The sequence below is a fragment of the Molossus molossus genome, unplaced genomic scaffold (genome assembly GCF_014108415.1).
Source record: "Molossus molossus isolate mMolMol1 unplaced genomic scaffold, mMolMol1.p scaffold_m16_p_20, whole genome shotgun sequence".
In the NCBI taxonomy this organism is placed as follows: Eukaryota; Metazoa; Chordata; class Mammalia; order Chiroptera; family Molossidae; genus Molossus; species Molossus molossus.
Window position 1 is genome coordinate 35,809,875 of NW_023425356.1, and position 14,595 is coordinate 35,824,469.

The 14,595-nt window shown below is 42.9% G+C and overlaps 1 protein-coding gene across 1 annotated transcript; it reads left to right on the forward strand.

Moving 5' to 3' along the window:
* The first annotated feature begins 2,399 nt into the window (after positions 1-2,399).
* Positions 2,400-7,004, forward strand: SERTAD4 (SERTA domain containing 4). Its single transcript, XM_036273207.1, has 3 exons — positions 2,400-2,731; positions 3,932-4,047; positions 5,851-7,004. The coding sequence occupies exons 1-3, from the start codon at positions 2,422-2,424 to the stop codon at positions 6,598-6,600; spliced, it is 1,176 nt and encodes a 391-aa protein (XP_036129100.1). The 5' UTR covers positions 2,400-2,421; the 3' UTR covers positions 6,601-7,004.
* The last annotated feature ends 7,591 nt before the right edge of the window (positions 7,005-14,595 follow it).

Here is a 14,595-nt window from a genome sequence, read left to right on the forward strand (position 1 = left end):
TTCGGGAACCTTCAACTTGCCTTCTTCGTTTGTTAACATCCTCAGCTGTAAATTCTAAATAGACTAGAAAGACTCAATTGCTGTGGCACTCAGCCTCTCGAGGTTAGGATTTTGTGTGTGTAAAAGTTTCCCATTCAGAAAAGAAAAACTAGCTGAAATTAGGTTTCATAAAGGAAAAAAAAAAAAAGCCAAGATAAAAACAATTCTGCCATGTTTCCCATTCAAATGTGTAATGATAGAATTTTATGTACTAGAAACAATATTAACAAATAGAAACACTGAAATCCTTAACAACCAAAAAAGCTACAACAGTAAGTCCTTAAAATATAAACAAACTCTTACTGACATAAAACAGCACAGAGCCCACACAGTGTCCTGTTAAGCAAAGGTAATTGTTGCTTGGGGCCTGCAAATACTTTCCTTTCTTAAGGGCCATGGATTTGTCAACTTGCTTTGGTTTAGATGTAATAAAAGTTCTTAGGCAAAGAGCTTGGATCTTGTTCCCAGAATCCAGCACAAAAGGGAGGGTAAATTTCAAGCTGGAAAATACTGTTGCAGTCACTAAGAGAGGGCTACTGCCTCAGAAAAGCTATAATTCACGTGTCCGTGGCCATAGCACTTCCTGATACAATTGTCTTAAAATAGATTAAGAATGTCAACTTGGACCGTTTCGTGAGAGTCTTCCAAGGAATAAATTATCATGAGGCTTGGTAACTTGTTTGGATGCCGACTTTGAGGGAGTGTCAGACAGAATACTGTAGTTTGTTAAATCAGTGTGCTCTAAATTTTTTGGTTGACTCAAAGAACAGAATTAATGACACGTCCCACCATTTCTTTTTAGAGATTAATTGAATCTCTCTCTTTTTTCTCTCTCTCTTATAATAAGATTTTCTAATAAGTCCTAGCTGCTGCCTCTTTGGAAAGAGAAGGGGTAGGTGGTTAAAAGTCCAAACCAGCTGGGTCCTAATTCCAGCCACTGACCTGGCACCTCCTGTCTGTCAGCAGGCTTTGCTTCATTCTCTAGTGAGGCTGGGCTAGAATTTAGGATCTCAGAGAGAGAAACCTGGGTGAAGGATGCTGTCACCCCGTGAGAGCTGCTCTGTTAGCCAGAAGGACATTGTCACTTTAATGAAGCTGTTCTCACTGCCCCTGGTGTCTTTTATCTGGAAGTGGACCCTTGTTACAACATGTAGGTAATAACAGTCTCCCATGAGACAATGGGAAATTCACCTTTTCCCCACAACACTGTAAGTGTATAATTTGGAGCAGAAAGCAAGAACTAAATCCTTCATTCATATTTGAAAGACAGTCAGTCTGCAGGTAGCAGGCCTGCCATCACTCTTTGTGACAGTTCTTTAAACTGCGAAGTGAGGTCCTGGAGGTTTGGCTCTCCTGAAGGAACTGGCACTTAGAAGGACACTGAGGCCACTGTGCTGTCGCCACTGATCTGTGGCCCTTAGGTCTTCTTACTTTAGTATCAGGCCCTTTTCTCCTCTGAGCTACTCTTGACCCTACCTTGAGCCCTACTTAGGACCAAGTGAAGACCCTGGGCCCCCATGGAAATGCTCCCCCACCACCACCTGCGTTATGGAGGAGGCCAGGGTGCATCACAGAGCCAAGAGGCTCCCTGTCTCCCTGGACGCCCCGGGGGAAGGACGTGAACCGGAGAGAAGGGCAGTGGTGTGTTGCCTCTTGGAAAGTTCCTGCCTTGTGTCTGGGCTTTGCAGTGTAAAAAGTTGTCGGCTGCCTCTGGCCCCGAAGCCCTGGCTCCTGTTTAATATTCTGCCTGCTCCGTTGATGTTGTGCTTGGCTCCTGTGGGACTGCAACTCACGGCTTGAAACTGGAGCCAATTTTCTGTCTTCATCTCTCAGTGTTTTGACTGGAGGCAGATCCAGTTCAGGCCGATCAGGGCTGGTGGAAACAACTACCAAGTGTGTCTCTGTCTGCTTCGCTTTGGGAGAAGAAAGTGGAGGCAGCCCCAGAATGTGGTAGAGGAACTGGCCCCGCGGAAACGCGGAAACGAGAGGAGGGGGCAGTGGAACAGCCGAACCTGAGAGCATCAGTAGGGATTCCGGCGGAGATTTCTGCCTCCTCTACCCCTTTCTTTTGATTGATTAGCGGATTTCATCAAAGGAGACTCTCGGGGGATTGGCTAGAAAATTGATTTTGCTTTATTAATAGAAAGGAAGCGCAAGGGTTTTGGCCTTGCCTCCTAGCGGTACATTTTCTGCGGCAAGGTCAGGAGGAAAATGTTTAGGAGGCAAAGCAGCTGGCTGGCACCGAGAGGGATGAGGGGAATCTGAGAACAATAAGAAATGGGATTTTAAAGATCCGCCCATGAAATGCAGATTGCCGAACACAGAGGCTGAGCTAATAGCAGCAAGAGAGTTTGCTGAGGTTTTCTTTGAAAAAATAATAAAATGTTTCAGGGTGAAGGGGAGGACCAAGAAGTAAAAGTTTCCCAAACCAAAGGAATGAAGATGCCAAGGCCATCGCCCGACATCCTCTTGATTAGGGCTGTTCTCTGTTTTTTTTCAGATCTGAGGCTGTCAGAGATGACTCTGGTTCTGTCCATGAATAGATTCTGCGAGCCCATTGTCTCGGAAGGAGCTGCTGAAATTGCAGGGTACCAGACACTATGGGAGGCTGACAGCTACGGAGGCACCAGCCCTCCAGGGCCAGCACAGGCTCCTCTGCAGGGAGACCGGGGCGCTGGCCCCCCGCTGGCAGGTACTGCCCTTGACCTTCCCTGCTGCCCTCAGGCCAGACGGTGGGAGGAGGCGGTGTCTGCAGCGCCTCTCTGAGCTGAGCTGAGCTCCAGGGACTTTCCAGACTACCTGTGCACCTCTTTTAAGTGAGCCCAGGGCTCCAGGGAGAGCACCAGAGGTGATATTTAAATTGCATTCAAATCTGAGTCTGGACATGTGCTGCAGCTTCGTGTATAAGTCATGTGTCTTTTTTTTTTTTTTTTTTTTTTTTAAGAGAACCGGATTTTGAAACTCTCAGTTTGGGTTTTGGTTTTCTACCCTGTGGAACTGCACGGTGCTCTCAGAGCTAGACAAGCCCCAGTGGGCTTGACAATGAAATCCTCATCCCACGAGACAAAAAGGGAGCTGCACTTTGGGCCAGCAGCTCTGTGTCCCTTTGTATGAAGCACACAGTTGGCTTTGGTATTGTAGGGGGGAAAGTCCAAGCTCAGAGGATAGAAATCTGTTCTTTCTGATTCTTTAGTCTAATGCTTTAAGGTAAGTTCTTTTGGATTTTTGTGTAGTACTAACAATTGAAAAAAACAAACCCTACAATGTAAAATTAGTACTCAGGAAGTCGATTTTGCTAAAAAGGATGAAAAATTGTAATCTTTAAAAACTAGACCCTACTTGAATTCCTGGTTGGCATATTACATTTTTGAGAGCAAAAAGGACTTTAGTTACCCAAAGTTTTAATTTAAAATTTAAAATTTCATATTTTGAAAGAAGAAATATGTACAGGTAATCATATCTTTCCCTACCTAGAGCCAGTGATATTTTAAAGTTGTTTAATTATTAGTGCTTACAGTTTAGTATGCATATATTTGAACAGTGGTGTTATGGTGTCATGGATTTAATGAAACCATTTGAATAAATACTAATATTATTTTGGAGTTGTTACACTCCTCCCCTTTTGGATTCACCTATGCAAAGAATCTGAGTATTTAGTAAATGCTGAAATATGTCATTTTTCTCTAGAATTGTGTAGAAAGCCTTGCCCGGCCTAGGTCACGGGATTCTGTATGATAGCAACTATTAAGACAAGTGTTTATTTTTAATCACCACATGTACAGACAGATACGTAGCCAAGTTATCTTCTAGAAGGAAAGGAAAGAAAAGTATTTTGTTTGGAGAACCTCTGGCAAACCGCATGTCATTTGTCATATCTGATTTATTACCACAGGATCACATTACAGGGGAATTTCAAATCCTATAACAACATCCAAGATCACATACTTTAAGAGGAAGTATGTGGAAGAAGAGGATTTTCACCCACCACTCAGCAGCTGTAGCCATAAAGTATGTTTTTTTTTAATAGTCATTATTTTTATTAAGAGTTTAAGATACTGAGTAACAGTTGCTTGATCCATTTCCAAAAAATTACATTGTTCCATCCAAGCAATGACAATGAGCTACTTCTCATCAGAGCCATATTGATCGTTGTCACTTTTGGGGGTCCTGTGTTATTTTGTACAAGGAGTTGAAAAAAGACCCAACAGGAGCTCCTCTACCCAGAAATAACAAAATTATATAATCCAAAGACCACCTTTTGTGCACGTGATTTGGTTTTTCTCAGGTTGTGTTAAAGGTTGTGGTTAGTCCTGGTTGTCATGTGTGCTGAAATGTCCTTGCTGTTTTTTGATGTGCTCCCACCCTGAGCTCTGCTCCAGTGGCCAGTGCCACCTTAGTGTGTGCCCACATGGGGAGCCTCCTCTGGACTTTGCTCCACCCCTTAGGGGTGGACTCGCCCTCCCTTGAATGTGTGCATGAAAGTAGAAACATGCACCTCATTGTACATTTATTACATATGTTTAGTTTGTTAAAATATATCATCTGTTCCCAAGAAAACAGCAAAGCTAACTTTTTTGCATGTATTATAAGAAAATAACAGGGTCAGGAAAGTGTGTAGAAGTATGAAACTGGCCATCTAAGCTTTTTAAGTATCAGCTTATTTTCCTTATAGTTATCTTCCTTCACAACCGCTGATTTAATCAACCTAGACCCTAGTTGTCTGAAATGCAGAGAGGACTTTTAGTTGTTTGATTCATCTCTCTTTCTGTCTCTTCTTACCTGCACCCCCATCACCACCCCTGTCCTTCAGATGTCACTTTGACCCTGCTCATGAAGACATCGGCACACGATGTGTAGCCTCTGCCCTTGGTCAGCCCGGGCTGGTCCACTTCACAGCTCCTCGGGTTATGCTACCACTTGGCTTTTTTATGAGCTGGGATGGCTGGCCCCCAGGACACAGGCAGTTTATTTCCTCCTTAGTTTGTGCTGTGGTTGTAGCAGTTTTCCAACTGCTGTTGGTTTTGTACCAACCATCACACAGTGATGGTCTCACCCAGCTCAGGAGCGAGTCCTGTCATTCCCTCTGCATCCCTTCTCCTGTCGGCCCCAGAAGGACACCTACGTTGGCCCTTCAGATCCTTTCAGATTCTGAGCTTCATTCCTTATCATTGTCCCTCGAAACCCAGAGGACTGACAAGAGGTGCAGCACAGAAAGCCAGGTCTCAGGCCTCTTGATGGCTATGCCCGGCTTTGGTGTGGACTCCTTGTGACTTGCATGTCGGCATCATTTTAAAAGCATTTATTGACATGCATGTATGAGTATGTGTGTGTCTATGTGTTTGTATCACACACATAAAAGCACAAGAGTCATAGGAGTACAGCTTGATAAATTTCACACCGTGGACACATCTCTGTCACTAGCATCCAGATTAAGAAGCAACATAACCGGAACCCCTCCGTGTGCCCCCCACTTCTAGTCACTACCTCTCTGCCCTCCAGAGACACCACTCTCTTGACTTCTAACAACGTAGTTTAGTGTGTTTTCCGCCCTCCTCACTGTGCCATACAAGACCCAACAACCTGACCTGTCCCTGCTGAGGTCTGTGTTGTGGCTGGATTCCCTGCTGCTTGACCATGCTAGTGAGTCAGGAAGGGGACATGAGCAGCCCTGGGGACAACATCTCTAAATGAACCCGGGGAAACAGGACCACAATGCTCCCAGATCCAGAAACTGCCCAGCAAGCAGGATGTCGCGATGACACAGTCACATAGTCCACTTCCTAAGCTGTCTCTTCCTGTTCTGATTTTTAGACCATCTCCATTTTTGAGGAACGAGCCCACATCCTTTACATGTCCTTAGAAAAGCTCAAGTTCATCGATGACCCCGAAGTGTACCTCCGAAGATCGGTCCTCATAAACAACTTGATGAAAAGGATCCATGGAGAAATTATCATGCAGAACAACTGGTGCTTTCCCGCCTGCTCTTTCAATGGCAGCCCCGCCCAGGAGTGGTTCATGGCTCAGGACTGCCCCTACCGGAAACGACCGCGCATGGCCAAAGAGGAGTGTGAGAAGATTCACGCTTGCTGCTTTTACCAAGATTGTGGTGGCCACTACCTAAACGTACCCCTTTCTGTCAATGCTAATGTTGGAAGTGCCTCCACCACGGCCACCTCCTCCTCCTCCTCTTCCTCTCCCCCTCTGCCTTTACCGAGTTGTTCCCACCAGGTGGATTTTGATGTAGGCAGTGCACCGATTTACAAGGGTGATGGCCAGATACCTGCCAATGAAATCTTTGTCACCAATGTCAGGTCACTTGGTGTTCAGGAAAAGGCCAGGTTAAATGATGAGAAAGCCAATGATGATGCCAACAGGGCTGGTGGCCCCCTAAGCCATGAACCTGTGGGGAATGACCTCGCTTTTGAGTGCAAAGGCCAATTTTATGATTATTTTGAGACTGGCTATAATGAGAAAAACAGCGTAAGCGAGTCTTGGAAAAAGTCCTTAAGGAAAAAGGAGCCTTCACCGACTAACAAAGTGTGCTGCGGCAAAAGGGAGTGAACCGCGAGCCACCGCGAGCCACCGCGAGCCACCGCGAGCCACCGCGGCACCACGGCTCCGAGCATGTGCAGCATGACCCATTAGCACTCACGTTTTATTCCGGACGGATTTTCTGGTTTTGTACAACGGATACGAACATGCCGTGTCGTTTTAATGCCTGGAGAGCAGATTGCATAAAACATCTGTATAGTAGGCATCAAGCGAGCTACTTAGAAATGTGGTGATTCTACCAAGAGGAGAGTTGACTTAATGCTGAAAAGTCTTAGTTTTCTTACAGAAAAGATCAGTAGATTAGACTGGAGGGCAACGTGCCCTTGTGATATTTCCATTACCCCCAAGGAGCCTGTCGCTAGCTAAGAAACTTCAACGTTTGCCAATTAATTAGGTAGTTATTTGGTGAACAAATCAATATAACCAGCAAAGGATGTCTGCTTCATCTATGTGATACAGTATTTTTTTTTTTTCTCTGAATAAAAGACTGAAGACAGAGAGCGAGGTGAAATGGCTTCATGGTGCTGTTAAGTATTTGTATTTAACAGTCTTGTGTGACAGATGAAAACAGGACGTGACATAAATGAAACACACCTGTCCAGGGGCGGCAATCAACACTATGTGTAGAGGGTACTCCCTGCAAGTTCCTGCTTGCCTGTGATGGGTGATGAGGCTTTGAGAGAAGTGTGATACAGGGCGATTTTTGGTGCCTTACTTTATCTTAATTTTCGCCAGTGTGAAAATTAAGGATAAATCAGAGTTACAGCAGGGATTTAACAAACAGGAAAAAAAAAAAAAAAACACAGGGTGGATACATATTGTTTGGAAACCGTTAACTTCGAGCTATTGCGTTCAACTTTTGATTCGACATCTCTATTGTTCCTTTATTTTTGATGCCCAATTGTTTCTGAATTTGGCATTTTTAGAAAGGGATGGAGGAAACAATAGAGAGAGCTGTTGGGAACCAGCGCTAGCTGCTTGGGCTTTTCTATAGCAACCGTCTGTTGCTGGGGTTTGGGTTCTTTTGGGTTTTGGGTAGTTTGGTTTGGTTTGGTTTTCTTGTCCGATGAAGTTCATGAACCCGTGGCATGCATTATATTTTAATCTATTTTGCATCATTTCACTTGTTTAGATTATAAAAGCATGTGGTTTTTTATATATAACTTTTGCTGTTGATTAAGAAGCACAATGTTAATAAATGATGTGGTGATCAATAAGGTTTTATCTTAAAGAATGTAAAGATTTTAGGTTTTGGAAAATTATTTTGGAGAAATGGGACTCTGTCGGCAATAGCTACGAGCTATGTATTTGGTCAACATTTTTCTCAATAATTTCTTTAATTTGTGAGAGGGTACAGAGTGTCCCTCTGACCCTCCTGGCTTCTGCTCCGGCCAACGCCTCCTGCGAAGCTGTTCCAAGTCCCAGGTTACTGATTGACTTGGGCCTCCTTAAACAGTACTGCACAGGAACCAAATGCCAAATGGAGGAAACAAGTAAGTCCTCCCAGTTTCTCCAAGATAAAGCTTTTTTATTATTGCTATTAATATTAAATATAGGTCTCATTCATACAGTGTATGAGTAGGATCATCATTTGGACAATGTCCACAAGGACCAATTTTTAAAACATGTTCTTGTGTTATGGCTAAATAGTCTAGTAAGGTCTGTCCTTTATTTTCAATATTTGATAAACATTTGATGTTGAAAACTTGGAATGTAGACGCTTGTATATGAATGTGTTGTTGTAATAAAGTGAGGTTTTCTTGATATATATTTATTAAAATGATCAAAAGTCATCGAGTTTTTCTTATTTTAGTGATTATCAGCCATGTTTCTCTCTTCTGTTGCTCTTTCTCCTTAAAAAACAAAACAAAACTCAAAACATCTAGAAACTGAAGTGGGCAGTGGTCACACAGGAATTTTTACTTGAAGAGGTCAATGTAACAGGTGTTTTAGAATGGTCCTAGTTTGTAGGTGTAGATTTCGGTGGATTGAGAGCACAATTTAAATAAATGATGTGGTTGGTCATCAGTAAGTTTTTAAAGAACCTAAAGATTTTTAGTTTTTGCAAAGTTTCTGGGGGAAAAATAGCATAAGACGAATCTGTAAAGACTGACTCCTAGTTAATTCCTTTAGGAAACATCAAATTGTCAAGAAGATGACCCACACGTAAAGGGTTAAAACAGCTACAGACTATCACAAGTAGTATTCCACACAATTCTGTACTAATGTTATTCTAAGAGGCTAATATTTTACTTGAAGAAAGGGGAACGCTAGTTGGAAGCTAATTAATTTGTCAGATGCAGCATTCTTACTATGAGTGTGATACATCATAGAGATTTAAATATGAAAGAAAAGACTTATCCTTTTGCTTTTTAAAAGCCCAGCGGTACCAGATGTTTCTCTGGATGGCAAATCTGGAAATGGTGGAGTTGGCGGTTCCCACCGCACTCACCTGAGCTGCGGGCTCACGCACCTGCTCCGTAGAACTCACCAGAGCTGCTCTGCAGGAGACACGGTGCCTTTGAATCCAGCAGCATTAAAATTTGTGATTTTTAGTCATCAGGTTTTGCTTTCTAGGACATTTCCAACATGCTAACAGGAATACTTTTTCATCAACAAAAGAACAGTCCCTAACCATCCACCTAAATAACCAAACTGTGCCTGTTGTTGGCAAGAGCGTCAGGGCCTCTTATGTGCCCGCATTGCCATCTCAGGAGACGCCGAGCTGGGCTTTTCCAGAATGGCCCAGGCACCCCTTAGTACTAAGTTAAACCTTTTAACTGGGTTCTATATTATATCCTCAGAGACTGGAAAAGCCAAGGCACCCCCTTCACCTCACACTGCTGTCTCCCCACTTGGAAGTAGCACCTTTTCTCATTGCTGCGCTCAGCTTTAAGGAAAACCTGATGCGGCAGAATCCAGACTTTTAAAAGTTAAATGAGGGGAAATCTTCACTTAAGAAAATGGCTCAGCTCCCTAAGAGTGCCTTTAATTGCTACTCCCCTAGGCATCTAGGTGCATGTCATTAACCAAATCATTAACCTTTGTCTCTGGTCCTTCCTCTCTAAAGTAGGTGATGTAGAAGACAAGTCTTTAAAGGCACTTTACAAGGGCAAAGGTAACCATCATCATAGACTTCCATTCTTAAAATCCTGTTATTCCATACTTCACCTAGAAAGGGGTCCTGGGAACAAAATTGCAGGGAAAGAGACCTGGAAGGAAGGGAGGAAAACTCAAAACCACTGGAAGTGACTGACAACCAATCAATCTTTGGGGTAAAGCCTCTTTGGCATAATCTTTTAAGACGATAGAAATTTAGACCATTTTACATTGTTAAATAAAGTGAATGAAGGTATTGGCATTTAGAGCTCCTAGATCACCCCTCCAGTCATGAACTTGTGTTATAGCTCCTTGCACATCTCAAGAGAGCCAGGAGCACTCCGCAGAAGGTAGGGGCACTGCTGAAGAGAGTAAATATTAAACAAGGACACGAGGGTTCTCACGTGATACAGCCAGGCTTTTCTATCCCTTGAATTGTGAGCAGAAAACATTTTTGAAAATAATTAGTTGTTGAAATCCATTTTTGTGACAATCTTTTAAAGTCGAAGTCATTTCATTCGTAGTTAAGGTGGTCACATCCCTGCCATTTCAAAAGCAAGACTTCTGCATGGCATTAACACTGATGATCTAAACTAGAGGCAGAGTTGTCCCATGAAGAGCAGAATGAAATCACTGTTTAGATAATAAAAGAGACAACGTATGGTTTCTAGTAATTAATTTTAAGGTTGCTGTTTTGATTCTGTGGATTAAAATAAATGCATTGAGGGCCTTGTAAGTTACTACACAATGCCTCCATTGCTTTCTTAGAGTTCCAGTGGATAAGCAAGGTATATTCTCTTCACGTGGCTAAACCTTCTCCATTTTATGTGATATAGCTACATGACCAGGGGTCAAACAGTTACCAGTTTAGAAATTGTTTCCAGCCCTGTGTACATGCCATATTTTAGCTGAGAGAACTCACTTAGGAAAAGCACTTGCAAAAATGTAAGTTATGAACACTTGAATCTCACATCCTGCCATAAAGTGCATCAGCAAGTGAGTTTAATAAAACATGCTGTTTAAAATAGTCTGTAATTTCCTGTTTCTGCATTTCCCTTCAGTATCTGTGACAGGCTGAAGAACGATGACTAAATGAAGGGAATTTACACAAGCTAGCCTGCTGCTGTTTGCAAACCACCACCATGAGCTTCATCTTCTTTGGTAAACAGTTCTCTGGTGGGCTCTCTATGGTTGGTTTTTTTTTTTCCCTCGGTGTAGGTCCAATTTGTTAATTTTGAAAATGCAAACTACTTATTCACAGACTGGAAACACCTGCTTTTGACCACAGTGAAACTGATAGAATATATGGAGATGAATGAGTCATTTCTCATGAAATCTCCCATGTTTCTCAACCCCATTTTTATAACTGTTACCCTGATTTAAAGTGATAAAATCTTATAAAATGCCCTCTCTTGGGGGGAGGGGGAGAACACACACATGGAGAAGAACTTGCAGAGACATAAGTTGTGGTCTTGCTTCCTGCCAAGATCCCAAGTGGGCAAATATTAGAACTCTGGGGAGGGGGATCGTGGCCTTCAGCGGGCCCTGCCTCTGTCTGGGTAATTCTGTTGCAGCAGCTGAGTCCAGGCATCAGTCTGTGATCCTTCCATGTCCCTTCTGATTGGTCAGTTCAAATGCGAACCCAGCCTGAACACTTCTAGACATGGTGCTCTTTCTAAAGATGCCTTCTGAGTAATTGCAATGAGCTCAGCTCAAATGTGACATAACTCTTGTGTCCTGGCAATCAAGAAGTGAGCAGCTATTTCTGAAATGCACCAGGCACGGCACTCAGACACCATCCTCAGAACTCACGAAACCCCTGAGCGCGTGGTAAGGAAAAGATGGAGAATGAGAGGCTACAAGGCAAGGGGTTAAAGCAAAAGGTTGGGAGTTGATCTCTGATGGAGCAGAGTGCAAGAAGTCTGAGAAATACAGTGTTCCACATGCAATGCAAAGTGAATTCACTTTCCTTAAGGAAAGTTTGAAGAGTAAAAAGGACAGAAGACAATTTTTTTTTTGGGTCAGACCTCTTTATGAACAGGGGAAGAACCTTTTCAGGGACTAAAGGATTTCCTTTATGTTTTTGCAGAAAGAGAAATGCCTTGTCTGCTCTTTCTGGGAGCTGAAGGTTTCTCGCTGTTGTTCTCCAAGCTCTTCGATGCTGTGCTTTTCAACGAACCCACCAAAATATCTTTGTGGTTACGTATAGGCTTTAGCCCAAGGCGCTTCTCTCCTGCTCAGCTCAGGCACGGGATTGTGGGTTTCTCATGAATACAGTAGAGGGTTAAGAGGGTGGGGTTGGGAGTCACACTGGCTAGACACAAATCCCAGCTCTGCCGTGCAGCTGTACAACCTTGGCCAGCAAGCCACTGTACCTCTGAGGGCCTTGGTTTCCTTGGCTGTAAAATGGGGTGGCATACTGTGCCCACCCCATGAGTTGTCAAGATTAAAGGCTTTAATATTAGCGAAATGACTTGACCTGGCCTGGCGCACATTATGATTGTGAGTTTGGGGGACTTCTCCGCTGCTGCCCTGGACACCATAGAGGCCAGGCCTGACAGCGACAGAGTCTTCTCTTCATGGAAAGTATTCGGCCTCCTGTGGTCTGTACCGAAAACTTGAAATTACACAGGGGGATGGGGTTAAACCTGGGTGCTCAGGACCCTTAGCCAGCTATGAAAGCAGTCATTGGTGTCCCTGAGATATTTTTAATATTTCAAGAAGCTTACTGGGCATCATAAATGTTCCTGAAAGTAGGTGCCCGGGTGAACCCATGTCAGACTTCTTTGCCTTTGGCTGGAATTAAATTGACCCTGGGTTAACATGGTGAGCACACGCCAAGAAGAAACTGATGGGGAAAATGAAGGTGCTAGCCTTAGTAAACATGATTTGTTCTATAGATAGATGCTTTCATCAGAACGTTGGACGTGTGAAGGGAATGAGAGGTGTCCCTTACAAGTGAAAAGACTAAAACCACTCACTTCTGACTTCTCCCCAGGATTTGTCAAAGTTTAAGTTTATTTAATTACTATATTGAATGATTTTCTTAGACCTAGTTTTTACTTAGACCCAGATGTTACTCAGAAAAAGTACAGAACTGAGTAAATAAATTTAAAGCAAACATTATTCCTAGTGCTCCTATATCTGATAAAGGAGGCCACAGTAGAAATGTATGTATAATTATAACTCTGAGGCCATGGCATATCATAAAATAACTACCATACAGTTTCCACTTACAAGATCCAAGTTTTTAAAGCAGATCGATTAGGGTGTGGTTGTCCCTACTTCAAAATCTCATCTCTTTCTGTGTTGTCTTTAAACTCAGAGCCCAGCTGATGGCTTCAAAATAGGATTCTATTTTTTTTAAATTACATTTTCATTTCTCTCAATTTTTCAAGAGTATATTTTTTTCATCTTGGTCAGGTGGTTCGGTTAATTGGAGCATCGTCCATATACCAAAAGGTTGTCTCACATCAATATTTCTCTCTCTCTCTTCCCTCCTTCCTCTCTCTAAAATCAATAAACATATCCTCAGGTGATGATTTTAAAAAATTCAAAAGAAAAAAAGAGTATATGTTTTTCCATAAGGTGAGATACCTGTAGTGATGCTTGCTGATCCATAGGTCTGAAATGAGAACAAAACTGCTATATGGTTTGAAAATAAGAAATAGGCACCAGAGTGTAATAAAAGCAAATGCAGTGTTGTGCCATGCTGGTCCAGGGCTTCTTTGGAATAGATTTTCTCCTACCTTACTGGGCTCTAGGATCTCGTGATTGGCACCAGTAGTGGCATTTGGGCCAGCTGAGAGGCACTGGGAAGCCAGGTCACCTCAGTCTGCCCAGGCAGATTAAGGCTAGCCATCTCCAGACCCTTGTCCTCTCTGGAAACTCAGCAGCTAGAGTAGGATTCCAACAAGTAAGGATGATCAATCAGAATTCTCAACCAGTCCTACCTTAACCTAGCTGGTTTTAGCCAAGATGACTTAATGTACAAGGGATGCGAGGGATAGAGGGCATCTCTCTGTCTGAAAACAGTATTAGTCTCTGCATAGAATGAACCCATAAAGAAATTCTGGAGCCTTCTGTCCATCTGAGTGTTGTAATGGATGAATAAATAAATAAATAAATACAGGCTAGGAAAAATCCTGGGATGGCATTTGCACTAATTGAATGATTTCCAACTCTTATTTGAATTATAGATCAGACAACATTTAACTCAATCATTCTAAAAATTTTGAACTTTTTACTTATTTTCTTAGTTTATTGCATTGGTTTTCTTTCCATCAAATGACTGCTATTTTTTTAACCACAAAATTATAACCGAGTTAATATTGAGAGCACTAGATTCAGAGTTAGGAGATAAATTCTTGCCAAGCTCTGCCACCCACTAGCTGTCTAACCACTGATGAACCCCTTAACTTCTTTGAGTCTTAATTTGCTCTCTGTCAAATGACGACGCTGTACTCAGAGGGCCTCTAAGATTTGTCTCTTCTGGCTCTAACAATGGTGATCGTTCTAAAGATTTTCACTTCAATTGAATTTTCTACATATCATCTCTTCCTTTCCTTCCCCAGGAAGTCTCCCCCCCCCCCCAAAAAAAAAAAAAAAAAAACAAAACCTGAGAGATTGCGTCTGGATATTTCTTAAAGAATACATCTCTGAGTTTTCCTGTCCAGAGTGATCGTTTTTTGCATATGGCTGCTAATCCATTGTCTGAAATGCATTCCTCCAGATAGGCCATGCTCCTGGTGGTGTCTGGGTACAGTTAGCTCCCCCGACTCCCCCCATTAGCCCATTAGCTCCACACTTCCAGAGCCAGCCAAGCACAGCGCTGCTCCCCCTGCACAAGACTGTCTTCCCCTCCAAGCAACCAGCCTGCCTGCCCCACACAGGCAGATCCGAGAA

Excerpts from the sequence above, each read along its gene's own strand:
- SERTAD4 (XM_036273207.1), top strand. The coding sequence starts at position 2,422 with ATGTTTCAGGGTGAAGGGGAGGACCAAGAAGTAAAAGTTTCCCAAACC. Across the intron at positions 2,732-3,931 it reads CGCTGGCCCCCCGCTGGCAG|GATCACATTACAGGGGAATT; the intron begins GTACTGCCCTTG and ends TTATTACCACAG. Across the intron at positions 4,048-5,850 it reads TCAGCAGCTGTAGCCATAAA|ACCATCTCCATTTTTGAGGA; the intron begins GTATGTTTTTTT and ends TCTGATTTTTAG.